This window comes from Cornus florida, unplaced genomic scaffold (genome assembly GCF_030987335.1).
Source record: "Cornus florida cultivar Cherokee Brave unplaced genomic scaffold, ASM3098733v1 CherokeeBrave_3.0.0_Hap2_Chr08, whole genome shotgun sequence".
NCBI lineage: Eukaryota > Viridiplantae > Streptophyta > Magnoliopsida > Cornales > Cornaceae > Cornus > Cornus florida.
In genome coordinates, this window is record NW_026775578.1 from 6,032,883 (window position 1) to 6,050,076 (window position 17,194).

General features: G+C 36.1%; 2 protein-coding genes and 1 long non-coding RNA gene across 3 annotated transcripts; 2 read left to right on the forward strand and 1 right to left on the reverse strand.

The window, feature by feature from the left end:
* The first annotated feature begins 742 nt into the window (after window positions 1–742).
* LOC132268360 (uncharacterized) lies at window positions 743–1,578 on the forward strand. Its single transcript, XR_009469286.1, has 2 exons — window positions 743–1,336; window positions 1,410–1,578. It is a non-coding gene; the product is annotated as an uncharacterized LOC132268360 (long non-coding RNA).
* Window positions 1,579–6,990: 5,412 nt separating this feature from the next.
* LOC132269091 (photosystem II reaction center PSB28 protein, chloroplastic) lies at window positions 6,991–9,577 on the forward strand. Its single transcript, XM_059770119.1, has 2 exons — window positions 6,991–7,155; window positions 8,865–9,577. The coding sequence occupies exons 1-2, from the start codon at window positions 7,083–7,085 to the stop codon at window positions 9,332–9,334; spliced, it is 543 nt and encodes a 180-aa protein (XP_059626102.1). The 5' UTR covers window positions 6,991–7,082; the 3' UTR covers window positions 9,335–9,577.
* A 2,369-nt stretch (window positions 9,578–11,946) lies between these two features.
* LOC132269093 (xyloglucan galactosyltransferase MUR3-like) lies at window positions 11,947–14,652 on the reverse strand. Its single transcript, XM_059770120.1, has one exon. It carries the CDS (start codon window positions 14,089–14,091, stop codon window positions 12,304–12,306), a length of 1,788 nt encoding a protein of 595 aa, XP_059626103.1. The 5' UTR covers window positions 14,092–14,652; the 3' UTR covers window positions 11,947–12,303.
* Between the last annotated feature and the right edge of the window lie 2,542 nt (window positions 14,653–17,194).

Consider the following 17,194-nt stretch of genomic DNA (forward strand, 5'->3'; position numbering starts at 1 on the left):
AAAGATGAAGATTTCTTGTAGGTTGGATTAATTATTATTTGGAACTTGTAGGTAGGATTAATTACTAGATTATTTGGAATTGTAGCACCAATTTGTCAACATCTGTTATCAAATTAGTCTTAAGAGTGTGTTCGGTTCCATTGAATTGGAGTTTTGAAATTGAAATTTGTAGAATTTGAAAAAAAAATAATAATAATTAAAAAAATTAAACCACAATTTTCTTAAATTTCACCTATTGTAATTCCAAGACTCAAATTTCATGCTGCCGAATACACCCCAAACATATTGATTTTAATTTGGGTTAAATGCATAAAAAATCTCCGCACTATTAAGTTTTGTGCACAATATCCCCCTCCTTTTTAAAAAGGTACAAAACTATCCCTATTTTTTAAGGAAAGGTACAAAATACCCCCAATTTTGAAAAAGTAAATTAAAAACCCAATTTTGCCCTTTTTCTTTCCCATTTTTTCCTTCTCATATTATAACTAAAAGGGCAAATTTCACGAAACCCTCAATACTATCACTTTTTTTTTATCAAATACCCCCAATCTACTTTAAAAAACCCCAACACTATGAAATTTGATCACATTGCACCATATCTGTGATTAAATGACGAAAGTACCATCCTAATATACTAAATCAATTAAAAAAGTCAAAATATGTATTTTGTCAATTACAAAATATCCTTGGTGACATTTAAGTCACCAAAGCACAAAACGCGATCATTTTGTGTGTATATAATATGTATATATATTATTCACCTCCATTCTCTTCCATCTCACCTTCGCCCTTCTATTCCATCTCACCTTCAACCAGAAAACCACAGTTAATTACAAACCAAATTAGTAAGAGCGCACGGAATCGGAGCTCCAGCTGACGAAGGTTGTGACATGCCAGTCCGGCATCATCATCGAGATCTGCCTCCTTGGCATGGGGCTTTCCGGCCAAATCCCACCACACATAATCAAAAATCTGACCCACCTTCACACACTCAGCCTCCGCTTCAACGCCCTCTCCGGCCTACTCCCAAACGACCTCGTTTCCATTTTCGGCCTAACAGCGAAACCTCTTTTCTCTCCGAGGATGTTAAAGACCGCTTCGAAGGAGCCAAACGAACAATTAATTCTGACGCCGATCGACGATTAATTGAGAATTGCTTATCTAAAATTGAGAATTTTGTCCAAGTCATGAACTGTGATTGGTCTTTGCGCCTGAAAATCTATTCTACTTCTTGCTCCGGGTACGGCAACAACGATGACGGCTTTGAAATTTTGTGATACAAGCGTTCAATTAAAGACCAAATGGGGAAGAGCTAGGTTTTAAGAAGCTTGGTTGGGTAAGTTTTAAGACCAAATGACGCTTTAAAATTTTGTGATTCCATGTTTATAATCAGATCCAATTGATTGCAGGTATGGGGTCAGGAATGACAACCCTAAAGCTTGTGCTGCCAAGAATAAATCATGAGTTTTTGAAACATTTTTTTATTTGGATTTACACAATTGAATTTTCAAGATTGCATTTTTAATGGGACAAATGATCATCTGATTTGGTCCTAAATAAATCAATTCTTGAGATGTATTTGCTTGTTTGTTGCGACGAATCCATAAAATTTAAAGGCAGTGAAATAAAAATTAAAGGCCATTTTAGGGATAACCTAAGAAGTTGAGAAAAAAGGGGCCTGCTAATCTAAAATGATTCACACCATGCCAAAACTCTTGTGTGGTCCGTAACAGGAATTTGTATTTGCAGTTACCTCAGAGTTTGAATCTGGACTAATCAAACACTTTTCCAGCTTGTGCTTTTGTCTTCTGGTGACCAAATTATGAACCTTAAGGTGGTGTGGGTTGGGAATAGTGGTGCAGTTACGAAGATGGGGACGGTGGTGTCGCGGCGGTCGCCGGTGGCGGCGCTGTCATAGCCGGATGTAATGGAGATGAAAAAAAGAAAAAAAAAATATAAAATGTGTTAGTTTGAATATATATATATATATGGGCAAATTTCACTAAGGTTATTTATGTAATTTGTAAAATATTGATTTTTGCTTTTTAAATAAATTGATATTTTAGAAGGGTAGTTTTGTCTTTTTATCATAGAATTGGTGCAATGTGATCAAATTTCATAGTGTTAATGATTTTCTAAAGTAGGTTAGAGTATTTGATAAAAAAAAAAGTGATAGAATTAGGGTTTTCATTTAATTTACCCTAACTAAAAATAATACTAAAAAATATCACCTACCCTTAATCAGTCGCCCCCACTGCCGCCACCTCCACCACCACCCACATCCACTAGATATTTTTTAATCCATTCCTTATTATATATGTACATGACTCCAAACCATAGACATCATTTAAACCGGAAAGCCACAGTGACAAAACCGACAGTCTCCTCGTCGTCATTCATCATAGTCTTCCATTGAAGACCATACTAAGATTCTTCATTGATGAACCAATTAAATTGTGATGAGAGTTGGGCAAAACGTATAGACATAAAGAGTTGGGCAAAACAAACTCCATTAATGGACCTACCTCATTTTGGTACCTAGAAGCTCAAAAAACATAAATACTGAGGTGACCCAGATGCTTCGGCTATAGTGAAGACAACCAACTACCATATCTGGCAAAGGCTGAGTAACTCAATGACAAGCTTTAGTCAGACCTTCGGTGAGCATCAACGACCAAAATGGCAGCAACCAAACTATTGGGATATAGAGACCAAACATTGACAACCAATCGTGGAATTTCTGTTCGGCGAAAACAGACCCAGTATGTCAGTTCCAACTCCGGTGAGTTCTAGTCCAATCCGGCGAGTAGTAAAGATGGCCAACCCGCTATAGCTAGTTCTGACACTATACAGAGCAAATCGAGACCCAAACCAAGAAGTCTCAATCGGGTGAAGCTCTAAGCAACAACAAACTGCAACCCAAAGTAATAGTGGTGTCATGGTCTGGCATGCACTTGTTAGGGAAACGGAAGTTTTTAAAATTTGATGAGGGATTTTTAAATAAAGATTTTGATTCATGTGTAGAGACAAGTTTTATACATGAAGAATATGGTGATTCATTCAATTTAGGAATAGAAAACTTACATCAAGGTTTGAGTAAATCTTAAATCTCTCCTCTAAATTGAATGTTCTCATTTATTGTAGATCCATTTACTAGATGCTTCCTCATTGGATCTTCATCTTGTTGGTGATGATTTTGCTTTTAGGAATCACCCATAAGCCTCCATGAATGACCTTGGAGAACTAAACTTGTGGGAGTCTCCATTAGATGAGAACACTAACCCTAAAATTTTAGAGAGAAAAAAACTTTTCTTGTCTTTTAAAATTTATTGCACAAGGCGTAACCTAAAATATATATAGACCCCATGTATATATAGGCAAAATAAAAATAATAATTAAAGACATTATATATATATATTTTTCTCAATCTCTAAAAATCACTTGATAACTCAAATCTAATGGGCCTCCAATATCAAGTTGGGTTATGAGTGAGAATCCTTTAGGCTTATTATTTTCTTGACTACAATGAATTAATAATTGGCCCGATCCATTATACCATGAACCCAATTCAATTAATTCATAAATTAATTTATACTCCACTAAAAGAAATTAATTGAACTCTAATTAAATAATAAATAACCTCTAAGTCAATGTTGCATTTTTGACCTCTCTATGCATAATTAGTTATCGGATAAATAAAGTCATCAATCCGACTATTGAATTAATATATTTATTTTGGTACATTTGATTATTTCTGGCTTGATCACAATAAAACATTTGTTTGATAAAAATAATAATTTAAATAAATAAATATATAATAAATTATTTTGTCTAAAATCACATGAAGACCTTCGAATTTACTTTGTGATCAATCATAATCAATACAAAATAAATACAAGTAACAATGATGCAAATATTGAAAATATAACCCTCTAACTATTAATTATATAATTACCCAAAGTGCCGGCTATGAATTCCGAAGATTTCACCGAACAAATCAAAGTAATTACTACTTAATAAAAGAGTTTATACTTCTCTCATGCTTAAGAGTTAAATGCCATGACAATGATAAGGAGCAATTGCGTACGACAGCTCTCGTAATATTTCTCAACCTTACGCGGATTCAATTCAAGTCTTAGTTAATAATGAGTCCATCCATAATTACCGACTATGAATATTTATGATTACTATTTATATTCATGTATTGATCGTCATCACATACATATATAAATTTCTCTTGTAATCAATTGTGATGACCTTATGGGCGGGTGTGCCGTGGGCGGGTGCGAGAGACACTGTCAGGCTACCACACTGGTGAGCTATAGGTGCACAGTCCCACATCGCCTGGGTAGAGGAAAGGTGAAGTGCTTATATGTAAGTGTGTCACCTCCAATTGGTATGAGGCCTTTTGGGGTGAAGCCCAAGAGCAAAACCGTGCGGGCTCAGGCCCAAAGCGGACAATATCATACCATGTGGTGGAGTGGGTCGTTACAAATGGTATCAGAGCCTGACCCAGCCGGAAGTGTGCCGACGAGGACGTCGGGCCTCCAAGGGGGGTGGATTGTGATGACCTTATGGGCGGGTGTGCCGTGGGCGGGTGCGAGAGACACTGTCAGGCTACCACACTGGTGAGCTATAGGTGCACAGTCCCACATCGCCTGGGTAGAGGAAAGGTGAAGTGCTTATATGTAAGTGTGTTACCTCCAATTGGTATGAGGCCTTTTGGGGTGAAGCCCAAGAGCAAAACCGTGCGGGCTCAGGCCCAAAGCGGACAATATCATACCATGTGGTGGAGTGGGTCGTTACATCAAGTGAACACTATCAATTCCACAATGAATCGAAACACAATACATTGAATTCACTAATTGTATAAAACATAAATATTTTAGATATCTTAGAAACATATGTCACTTTAATCCAATTAGGAATTCGCTATGTCAGACTACCATCAGCGACAAAATTGGAGTTTCATTGAACCGGCGAGCTCTGTTCCAAGGTCACTTTGAAGAGTTTCAGATACACCCAGCCTACAAACCCATTTCCGGTGAGCTTCGAATCCTTCTTGAGAGCTTAGTGTGCGCGCATATATATATATATATATACACAGTGAGTAACATATATAGATAGTAGATAGGGTATTTGCACTTAGACCCATTATAATTTATACATGAATTTATGAGAAGAGTATAAATATTTGTTCCGCCAACAAATAATCAACGATAACCGAAGTAGGCCCGTATCTTTAAGCTTGGTCCATATATTTAAGCCCTTCTAAGTTCTAATAGCTTTTCTCCCAGAGGCTGTGGAACACAGGCCCAGTCACAGAAGAATTATTTATACATTCAAACAATCATTGAACTTGTTCATAAACATTTCATTTCATGAAATATGTGCATAAGAAGTTTTGAATTGTTTAGTTTGGACTCGTATATTCATGAAATGAATATTTCATGAATATGTTCATAGGTTGTTATGAATTGTTTAGTTTAGACTCTCCGACTCCTCATTTCTAGCCTTGCTGAAATCATAGGTATAGTTGTTTTGCCCTTTCGAGTACTTTAAATTATAGGTATAGTTGTTTTGCCCGTTCCCCTGTTGCTAGAATACTCTAATTTACAAAAATAACTAGACTGGGCCCACCATTTAAACCTTGCCTTCAACTTGGTGTATTAGAAACAAGCCTCGCAAACTGAGATATTAAAGTAAAATCATGACAAATTTAGAACTAGATTTGGTTGCAGCAGTGCAAAACACAGTCCACACTAAAGATTTAATGGGCCATTAATCCACACATCAAATATTAAACTGATAAAAATAAATTCTACCCTTACTCTTAACAGACATACCCAGAAAGATACAGTTTGGTTAGAGCTGAGCCTTTCGTTTTATAACCAGCTTCTCACTCTCCCTTTTAATTCATAGACGATGTGGGACCAATAAGCCACAGATGTTCTTCCAGCCACCAAACTTTCCCAGGTCTGGACTTCTGTTTTTGGGTATCCATAAACTCGATCTCTTTGCATCCCCTTCAAAACATTTGCATAAATATATAATTGATCTTGCGCCAATTGAATTGCAACCTGTAGAATCCTTCATTGAACACCATTGCTACACAAACAACCATTCCTCTCCAGTTCTATCTACTTATACCCACCATAACTGCACTGCCCAGACTCTCTGTTACCTCAACTTTCTTTGACTCTCAATCCTTCAAAATTAAAGATATACTGTATATATATATATATATATATATATACACACACACACACTGAACATACTGTGAATTTACCATCATTTGCTCTCTACATCTTTGAAGGCAAGAGTTCCATATGATCCAAGCTAGGCATGGCAGAGTTTGGTGGTAGCAAATGATGCGATTCGATGGAGAATTAGGGGTGGATTTTGATTTTGATTTGCCCATTACAATGACAGAGGATATGGTCTCTGTCAACTAGAATGATCTACTACACATATTCATCCTAACCTTGATGTAAAAAATTTATGGAATTCGGATTGAAAAGTATGAAGGTTCAAGTTTTTAAAACTTTATTAAAATAAGGATTAAAAAAAAAAAAAAATCACTCCACTGATCCATTGCTGTATTGCAAATAACCTCTTTCAACTAAAAAAATAAAATAAAAGTTTTGATGCATTTTAAGGACACAGTTTGCAGTTAACGGAAAAATCAAAAGAAACTTTGATCCTTATTAAAACGAATGCTTGAAAGTTTAGGATGAATAGCTTCTCTCTCAGAAGAAACGTATCTTTAAGCCTGGCCCATATATTTAAGCCCTTCTAAGATCTAATAGCTTCTCTGTCAGAGGCTATCGAACACAGGCCCAGTCACATCGATCGGAAATTAGAACAGGCAACCTTTAGGCCCATTTAGTGGTCGGCCCAAATTGTCTTTGCCACGTTTCATGGTACCAGATTACTCTCATCCGCCAATCCCTGAAAACCTGCAAGCGAATGGCTGTCGTTATTACACACCCACACTGTCCAGTCCACACCACTTCAACTCCTCATTTATCTCTTTCTCTCTCTAAAACTTTCCTCCTGCTTTCTCTCTCTCTCTCACTTGAATGGCAACTCTGCACTCTCTCGCATTTTCCTCTCCAGTCTCTCACTGTTCACGCCAGACTCGATTTCTTTCAGGTACTCTTCTAATTTCGCAATTCAATTATTCAACAATTAATGATGGGAATATAGACTTTAATTAATATACATGAAAGAGTGCGTAGCTAGGGTGAAATGGGCTTTTGAATTTTCTTAAAATTCTGGAAGAATTATTTATTTACATTCTTGATGAGAATATATATATGGGGAAAATTATTTGTTTACTACAAAGGGGAATTTCATGGAAAATATATTAGTATGAGAAAATGTTATGAGTTGTTTACATTTTCTTGTAATTTTGAGTAGAATCAGCTAGAGAAGTATGGCCTATGTTTGATGAATATCAGTTGTCATACGCATTACACACACAACCATGCTTACACGTGTGTGTATATATATGTACAGGGACGGAGCCATTTGTATACTAAATACATATAAATTAGGTGAATATATATAGAGATTGATTTTTTTGGGATGAGGTAAATTAATAAATTACATATATAGAATATCATGAAGCAATTTAAGAAAAAACATTTAGGGAAACATCAAACATATATAGTCTACAAGGGTAGGAGAAATTTCAGGGGGGACATTTTTACACATTTTCAAAAAATATATACATATTATAAGAATATATATATATATATATATATATATATAATAAGGGAAGGAAAAAATCCAAGGGGGCACTTGCCCCCTCTGGTCCTATATATGTATATATATATTTTTACCTTGGTTGTCTTACACAAGTATATTCAGAATCTGAGATTGTTTGTTTATGAGTCTTTCACTAGTGAAGGGTTATAGATGATAATTTAATTATGGTGTGAATTGTTGCATTTTCCCAAAAAGTTGCAGTGGAAATACCTGCATTATTTTAAAGGACTCTTCTAACTCTCCCTTATTTCATAGGGCTATCATGTCTTTGTGACGTATCTTCAAACGGAATAAAGTTACTCATTTTTGGGGATAATTTGTTTTCATTTGCATAAAGAAACAGGTGCTGCTTTGACATACGTTTTATCATTAGAGTAACGTGATTCTTTTGTGAGACTTTTATGTTTCTCACAACTTGTTGCTGTTGTTGAAATCATTTCATAATTTGAGATTAAAAAAAAAAATGTGTTTGTCCAGCATATTTCAGACATTGTAGGCTATGTAACATCATATTGCTAATAAAGGTACATAATTTCATTTTTTTGGAATACCAATGTCATAAAATGTATCTGGAAACTTCAAGGATTATTTTAGAACCATTCCTCGTAATCAAATTCTCCTGACTTTAATTATTATATGGAAATATATGTTCCTGGAGCTGTACAAGATATGGAGTGGTAATGATATAACAATTTATTTAGTTTGCAATGTTGCTCTCTGCCTCCACGGGCAAAACCATCATAAGAAAATTTTTTGCTATATAGACCGAAAGCACTAACAATAACACCCAATGTCAAACTCGTTTACTAAATCAATATAATTCTACACAGAATAAGATACCAAGCAATTTTTACCAGTTAAGAATGCATCACAATTGAATTCAGGTGCACTTTGAGTCTTTCACACACTTCCTTCTCCCATTTGTTGTAGTTGGCTACAAAGGCCCTTCAGTTCCTTTTGATCTGGTAAAGGAAAAACTTGATAATATATAGAATTTGAAACATAAATAAAAGATTCGCAGGGATGGAATATAAGTTATAAATGATGTTGGATTCAAGACAAGTAAAGCTTGTTTGTTTTTTGTTGTGCAGGCATTGCATCTGGAGCAGTTCATCAAAGTGCACGCTCCACGTTCAGTGGGCAACCTCTGCACCTACCTCACTCTCGTTGTACCCCTCAAAGACAAAATTTCCAAATGCCTAAACTTACGGTAATGATGGTTAAACCAAAAATTCAGTTTATTCAAGGAACTGACGAACAGACGGTACCAGACGTAAGGCTTACCAAATCAAGAGACGGTACTAATGGTATGGCTATATTCAGATTTGATCAGCCCTCTGTTTTTGACTCTTCCGGTGAAGTTGGTGATATCACTGGCTTCTACATGATTGATGAGGAAGGGGTTCTTCAGTCAGTTGATGTAAATGCCAGGTTTGTCAATGGAAAGCCTGCAGGGATTGAAGCAAAGTATATAATGCGGACTCCACGGGAGTGGGACAGGTTCATGAGATTCATGGAGCGATACTCGAACGAGAATGGCTTGCAGTTCATCAAAAAATAAGGCTACGTTTGTCCTTTCATCTCTACACTCTTCCACATTTCCTTCTTTTTGTAACTAGATTGAGTGGAAACTGTGGTGATGCCCTTACCTTGCATTGTATGTTCCCTCTCATGATCTCATCTAACAAAATTTGTTAATTTTGGTAATATTTATTTCATTTCCTCCAAAGTTTTGTGTGTCAATAACGAATTGGCCTCTGCTTCTTGTACTTGTCACTTGAGTATATTAATGGTTTTTTCCTCCTTTTTTTTTCTCTATATTAAAAAAAAAAAAAAAGAAGAAGAAGAAGAAGAAGAAAAGAAAGAAGAAGAAGAAGATCACTTGTACAACATAATTCACATTAAACTACTCACCTGAGGCCGTCTATGTACAGACAAATGCTCTTCTTTTTATCTGTCTATTTTTTTTTTCTTTTATTCCAGAAAAAAGTTTAAGTATTCTGAATTTTTTTTTTTTTTTTTTTTTTTCATGCCGTCTTTGCTGTTAAAAGTAATTAAATATCCACATGCCGATATACACCATTGGCTCATTGATGCTTCAGCTGTGCTTTCATACTTTGTTCTTTCTTTTAATGTGTTGCGGTAATTGGTGAAAACAATGCTAAGGATACATGGAATTAATTATCAAGAACAATAATTACCAGAGAGAAAAATGAATTGTATACCAAAAATTGCAAATTTTATGTCCCGAAATCATTTATGTGATCGGCTTGTACAGGAAATTGCAAATTTTGTAAGAGACATATGATGAATTCTTACTTGACAACTTGTGTGGAAGTTTATTCTTTCAGAACTCAAAAATACATATTGATTATCTGATCTCCACGAACATCAAACTTCGTACAGAAAGGGATTATAGCTGAAAATGTAATCTTACTATAGATATTATTTTTCTTTCATCTTAAATACCCGTGTGACAAGGGCTTTGAAATGTAGTATGTTTGACCCGAGATCTAATATGATTTAAAGTTCATTTCAATGGGTTTAATATCTAATATGATTTAAAATTCATTTCAATAGATTTGTGAGTACCAACATGAGTTACACAGGCTCGAATCCGGATATGGATCCGGATCTTAAAATTCAAATATGAATCGGAATTTGAATTCATGTGAATCCGCACCGGGTCTGCTCCATTTGATACTTCTAGCCTTGTTATGCTTCTAGAGCAGTAGTACCCAAGAGTTACAAGACATGCTAAAATTATTAGTTACAACTTACAACATTAGTACAACCAACCAATAAAAACACTCTATTAAAACCCTTTCCTTTGCTTAAAACTCAGTTTATTACAAAGTGCATTGGCTATCAACCTATTTGAGAGATTTCGTGTATAAATCAAAAAAATTTGACATAGATCACTTGATTAGTGCACCGAGCGAGGCAAGAATGAATTTTGGCCCTTGGATTGATCCTGATATATATATATATATATATATATATATCCAAGGGCCAGCTCATATATCGGTTGCACGTAGCACCACTCAGTTGACAAAAATGAATTTCCATGAGCCCCCAACTAGATTCTCTCACCGCAATCCCAGGCTGTCCAGCTGATATATATTCTCTCACCGCAATCCCAGGCCTACCACACAACCTGTTGTCCCCACAGACTCTTGCGACTTTCAAGCTAATCTATATTAGCACCAGATACTGAATAGCAAAAGTAATACATTTCTCAGCTTTTTGCTATGGAAAACACATTTCTCAGACGCCAGAACGAAGCAGTTAGGGATCCAAAGATTTTTACAGTCCAGAAATGCAAATATATGTATGTTCCTAATGTTCATCTTTTTGCTATGGATAAGACATTTCTCAGCTCTTAGCAGACACTTCCATATCAAGTATAAAATGTTAAATAGTGCATTATATTTCCTAAAAAACCTAATGTAATCCGGTAATATACAGTAACAGTAAGGCACTAAAAATTTCAAAACAAAAAATTGAACCAAACCTAGTACTCTAACCGAGATTAAATTCAAGTAGTAAATGGATCAAGTGGTAATTTAAACACTCAATATGCAGTCCAACTGTGTGCTTGAGTTCTGATTGATTCCTATTCTTTCTTTCTTTTTTCCTTTGTCAATAATATCTGTATATATGAGTCCCCATTAGCACCGACTGCTGTCAATCACCTAACTTCTATTGAATCATAGAATCCACAACAGCCATTGCTGACAAAGCACGAATCATTATCCACTAGCTTTTGTACTACTTGAGAGTTTGATGTGGAAAATTACTCAAACCAAACTTGCAACTTATAAGACACCACTTGCATGAGAAGGAAGCAAAAAGAAAAAGAAAGGCGTAGAGATCAAGTTTATACAAAGGAATTTGATCTTGTAAACAATTATAATGGCTTGCTAAGGGTGTACACTGATCCAAAGTTCAACAATTTGAAAGATCTCACTTTTTTTTATCGATGTTTTTCATAGTCAATAATTACAGACAATAATAAAATTGGCTCTACACAAGGGACTCATTCATCATCTTCCAACTCTCAATAGTCTTCATCCAGACTTGTCCCAAATTCCATACATCTACCATCATAAAAAATAAACCAAAAATTAAGTGAACGAAATCATGTTCTACACTAACTTTCTACCCAAAATCTTGAAAGTTGGAAGATTACTCATTATTATTTCCTTGATTTTTTTTTTTATAAAAAAAAGAAAAGAAAGAACATTCAATATATGAAGAGATGTAATATCGGCAATCCAGCAGCATGTGTATATCCATTACATTACAAAAATTTACGTGAAAAAACCTATTAGAAACAGGAAATATTTCTCTCTATGTTATGGAGATTGACAAACTAGATGGAAACTACTGAAATGACTTTCAAACGAGGGCCGGCAAGTGTTGGTACCTGCATTCCACCTTTAGGTCACCGCAGCATTCCTTGTTCTATACCCAGTCTATGCATTAGGCAATACTGCAACCTCTGTCGATAGCATTATCGTCTCTTTGTCAAGAATGCTGTCTTTGTTCATTCTTCCAAGAATTTTTAGCCGCTTCTGATGCTGCATTATCAGAATCCCCAGTACCATCCTTTGGTTTCGAGAAGAAAGGATCCCATTCATGAGCTCCCACCTCATGTTGGCCTTCCTCTAATAATGCATATTTCCAACTATTCTCTTCGATAAAATTCTCATCTGTGTGACCTTTGATGATGTCTCTCCTCAACGTGGTAACTTTATCAACAACTGCCTGTACAGCTACATCAAAAGCATCTTTAAGGGTTTCCAGTTTAGAGCGAGGATCAGCATATATCAGCCTCGGGATGAGACTAATAACCTCTTCCCTCATTATTTTAACCTCCTCAGGAGAAATTTGGCTCAGCCTTTGCTCTATGCTAACATTCCTCTTCCGAATATCATCCTCTGGAATGAATACTGAGTACTTCGAATAATTCTTCGGAAGATGCCAAGTATATTGTGTGTATGCCGACCCTGGATGGAAGAAGACGGGTATGCAACCAGCCAACATCGAGTCGAAGGCAGATCTTCGTGTGTACGAATCACCTTGAGGTTGCAGGCAAAAGAGAGAGCTCTGAAACATCTGCATTATACTGCTAGGGGAATGACACTTGCTCTCCCCAAAATCACATTCCAAGAGCTTTCCTACCTTGGAGTTCTTGCACTGATCAATGATCTGCCCTCTAATTGATTTGGGGTTGTCAGGACGTGGAGCACCAGCAAAAGAGAAGAGCCATTTGCGCTCCAGTTTCCTCATCCGCTCCTGCCAAGTGAACACATCATCATCATTTGCCGGATGGAAGTAGGTGGGGTAGGGAATACCAAAATCATTTGCATTCCATGGACTTGATTCAACCACAAGCATGGACATATTTTTCGCAGCCGGCAAGAAAAGAAGCTTGTTACCCCAGTCTGATTCTTCATCACTAAGTCGTCTAAAATCCCATGTTATCCTACCAGCAACAAGAAAATGATCTTTCCCACCCATAATGCTCCACTCTGGCCTCTTCATAAGCCAATTGACCAAATCAAGAGATGCAGCATCCCTCACCGATATTTTGTGCCCCCAAAGATAACGAGCAATATCAAAACCCGCATAAAAAGGCACGAAAAAGGCAGCAGCAAGAGAAGGATCACGCGTCAAACAGTCATATTGCTTCATTCGGTTACTAAAAATCACATCAACAGCAAACTGATTTGTAGCATACCATCCAGTATTCGAGAACACACCTTCAACATTCTCCAGTGGGGGGCCAAGCCCGGCATTAGTAGTGAACTTACACATGTTGGTCCAGACGCTAAGACTCTTACACTCCTTAAGCATATCCTCATTGAACCTCGGAGGAAGGTCATGAACATAAATATACCTCCCACCACATGGATCACTCTTGTTCTCTATGGTTCTCAAGGCCCTCATAAAGGGGTAAATATCTGATTTACCCACAACATTAGATGTCAGAGGACCAGTAGGTATTGGGCGATTCTCGGATGTTGGATGACTAGAAGTCATGGGACGACTAATAGGCAGAGGTTGGACATTGCTGGGTTTGTCAATGGTTGGATGAGCATTGTTAGATTCGACAAAAACAGAAATGGGTTTCAACTGTGCCGAATCATCAACAATATTACTACTTCCTAAGACAACGAAATGGAAGTACAATAACAAGAACCAGAAAAATGCAGATAAGGACGCTAGTAAACAAAGCCGGGACTGTTGACTCTTTCCAGTCCCCTTTTCCATAAGTTCAGACTTAGGACTCGATGGAGAACGGCGTCTCATAACACTCCGAAGAATAAATTAACAGATAATACACCAACTACCCTCATCAAAATAACAAATAAAAGCCAAATTATGAATTCAATTCAACACCCCCAACACTTATATCACCACCACCAAAACCCTAATCCGACAGAAAATCAACCATCGAACAAATCTCACAAACACCAACACTAATTGCAATAATGATTCTGAAATTCAACAAAAATAGTTTCAAATAGAACAAAGAAGCTCAAATCATAATTATCAAATCACGAACGCATGGATTGGAGCTTAATAATGGAAGTGAAACAGAACGAAAATGAAACTGAAATCTATATAAAAGAGATAAAGGACTATGACGAATCAGGAGAAATCAACTGAATTAGGTTCGATCTGTCATAGATTTTCAGAATTCAAAATTAACAGATCAAACTTTTACATAGATTCGTTAACAGAGAGAGATTGAATGAATAAATGATTACTCACGCGTATAGTTGTAGAGAGACGACCGAGGAAAGTCCAGAAACTTATATTACTTGAGTGGGAAGAGAGAGAAACTGCGAAAGAGGGGGTAGTATAAAGTTTATACAGCGGAAGGAGGCGTATTTAAGCGAGAGGAGACGAGGTGGCGTAGGTTAGAGACGTGCGCTATGGCGTCCTTTCGTGTCGGTAGCTGATGGATTGTTGACACGTGGACCTTAAATCACGTAGAGTTAAAAGAAGGGCTTTTTAGGGAAGAGAGAAAAAGAGGGATGTGACCATGAGGGTTTGTTTGCGGTGATGATAGTCCAATGAAAGAGAAACAACAGTAAACGTGGAGCACATATATTGGTTGAGATGTTTCTGGGTCCTACGTTTCGAGATCTGGATGACCGAATCACAGCCGTCGATACAGTGAATTTTCAATTACTAGCATGTTTTTCTTTTTCTTTTTCTTTTTTGAGTAAGTTTTTATTTTTTACTTCCCGTACCATAATAAGTTACCGTCTTAAAATATGATACTTATTAAGAAAACGAGGGAGCATTTTTTTTGGGTAAGTTTTTTTTTTTTTTTTTTTTGTTGTTGTTGTTGTTGTTGATTTAATAGGGCCATTTGGTCAGCCCATGACCTGAATAGCTGTAGTGGGTTGTCTTGTTAACTGTAAATTTTCTAGCACAATTAAATTTACTTTTAATACATTAAATTTACGTTAACATGAAATATATATATATGATGACACATTGATCCAAGCATTTTTCATACAGTGAATGATTTTATTTTTTTTGTTTTGGGTAAGTTTTTATTTTTTACTCTTTCGGTTCCATAATTAGGTCACGGTTTCCAAGAAAATATCTTTTATTATAGAAAAGGGGGAGAATTTTTTGTGGGTAAGTTTTTTTTGGTTGTTAGGGCCATATGGGTCAGCCCATGGCCTGAATCAACTGTAGTGGATTGTCTATCTTACTGTAAATTTACTAACATAATTAAATATATTTTTAATACATTAAATTTAATGACACATTGACAGTGAATTTGGTTGTGAAATTGTCATTTTCATTCTTTATTTCCAGTACAGACAAGAAAGAACAAGTCTACTGTATTTATTATATAGAATAGAAGAACTTTTTATATTCCATGTTGAATGGTTCTTGGCATCTTCAACTGGTTAGATCACAAAAGATGCATTCTTAGAGGGTATCTGTGGTCACATTGGAGCTTTCCTTTTTTCTTTTTTTTCCTTCCTAAAAGAGATGGTAGCAGTAAATAAGACAGCGAAATTTAGGCTTTGTCATTAAGAATTGTAAGTGTGGCTGCGGTAACCAATGCCCTCAAACACAACCCATGTGAGGGGCCCTTGAGATGAGTGGAGAGTATTCACTATTCAGGTGGGACTCAACCTCATACAATAATGTGGGTTATGAAAAAGAAGCGTTTGTTTGGTAGGAACAAGAAACAGGACAGAAACCACATTTCCATTGTTTAGAACAAGGGAAAGAGAGAGTGGGAGAGAAGGGTAGCATGGATGGATTACCATTTTTCAACATTGGACAAAACAGAGCAATCAAGAGGAGGATAATTTACCAGTGTATTAACAAACCTTACAACTTTCATCTCTCTTTTATATCTTCTTCTTTGTTATGCTTTTGTTCTATCATGGCTGTTCTGTTCCAACCTAGATGCTCTCCTGTCCTCATTTAACAAGTACAAGTTAAAGAGAGATTGAAGGTTTGTGTCCTACACTTCGCTGGATGCTTTTATTTTACAATTAGGTGGGACAGAAACTGAAAGTTACACACACATATATATACACAACAAACACACACACACCACCAGATGCTCTCCTTTCCTTTGACAACTACAAGTTCAAATATAAATTGAGTTCTCATTTAACAATTATTTTGGATTAGTTGCTTTTATTTAACAATTACAAAGTGTGAGAGAAATAAGTTCATATATATACACTTCACCAAATTAAATTAAACACACACACACATAAACAGGACATTTTCAACCTTGTGTGTTTCTCAATTGATTGTGGCCGGCCATGTCGGGATCTTCTTTCCAAGGATTCAGCATCATATCGTAAAAGAGTGGTTAACCACTAACTTGTTGGTGACCAAACGACATTGGACCCCAAAATTAACAATGCTCGAATTAAAATGAATGCCGACAACACAGTTGCATTATTGCATCAGACCAAGTTTATCTTCAAATCGTCCTCATATCTTGTTCCCAAATTCTCTTTCATTTATAACATTGGATTAAACCGGGAAAGGTGTTTCTTTAATACAAACCAGACATCAGGCCTTCCATATTCTAATTCAGTATACACAATGTCCATTATTATATACATTTATATTCCTAATGAGGTACTCTTGTTAGAATTGATCCAAGAATATATATGTGTGTGTGCGTGTTACTATGGTTTTCAAAGAACCTAATTTCTAAAAGAGATATTAGCATTCATAAAGAGTACCAAACACCACAACAGACAAACAGTCAAATGATGGGAATCTAGAATCTGGATATATATAATGAATGCTAGAACAATGATATTAGCAAGAAAAGAACAATGAAAACAAACACTAACATCCAACAAAACCCCAGATTTGAATTGCTTCTCTTTTTCTTGTTTGTTTCCAG

Coding starts and splice junctions, on each gene's coding strand:
- LOC132269091 (XM_059770119.1), top strand. CDS start 7,083: ATGGCAACTCTGCACTCTCTCGCATTTTCCTCTCCAGTCTCTCACTGT. Junction 7,156..8,864: donor CCAGACTCGATTTCTTTCAG/GTACTCTTCTAA, acceptor TTTGTTGTGCAG/GCATTGCATCTGGAGCAGTT.
- LOC132269093 (XM_059770120.1), bottom strand. CDS start 14,091: ATGAGACGCCGTTCTCCATCGAGTCCTAAGTCTGAACTTATGGAAAAG.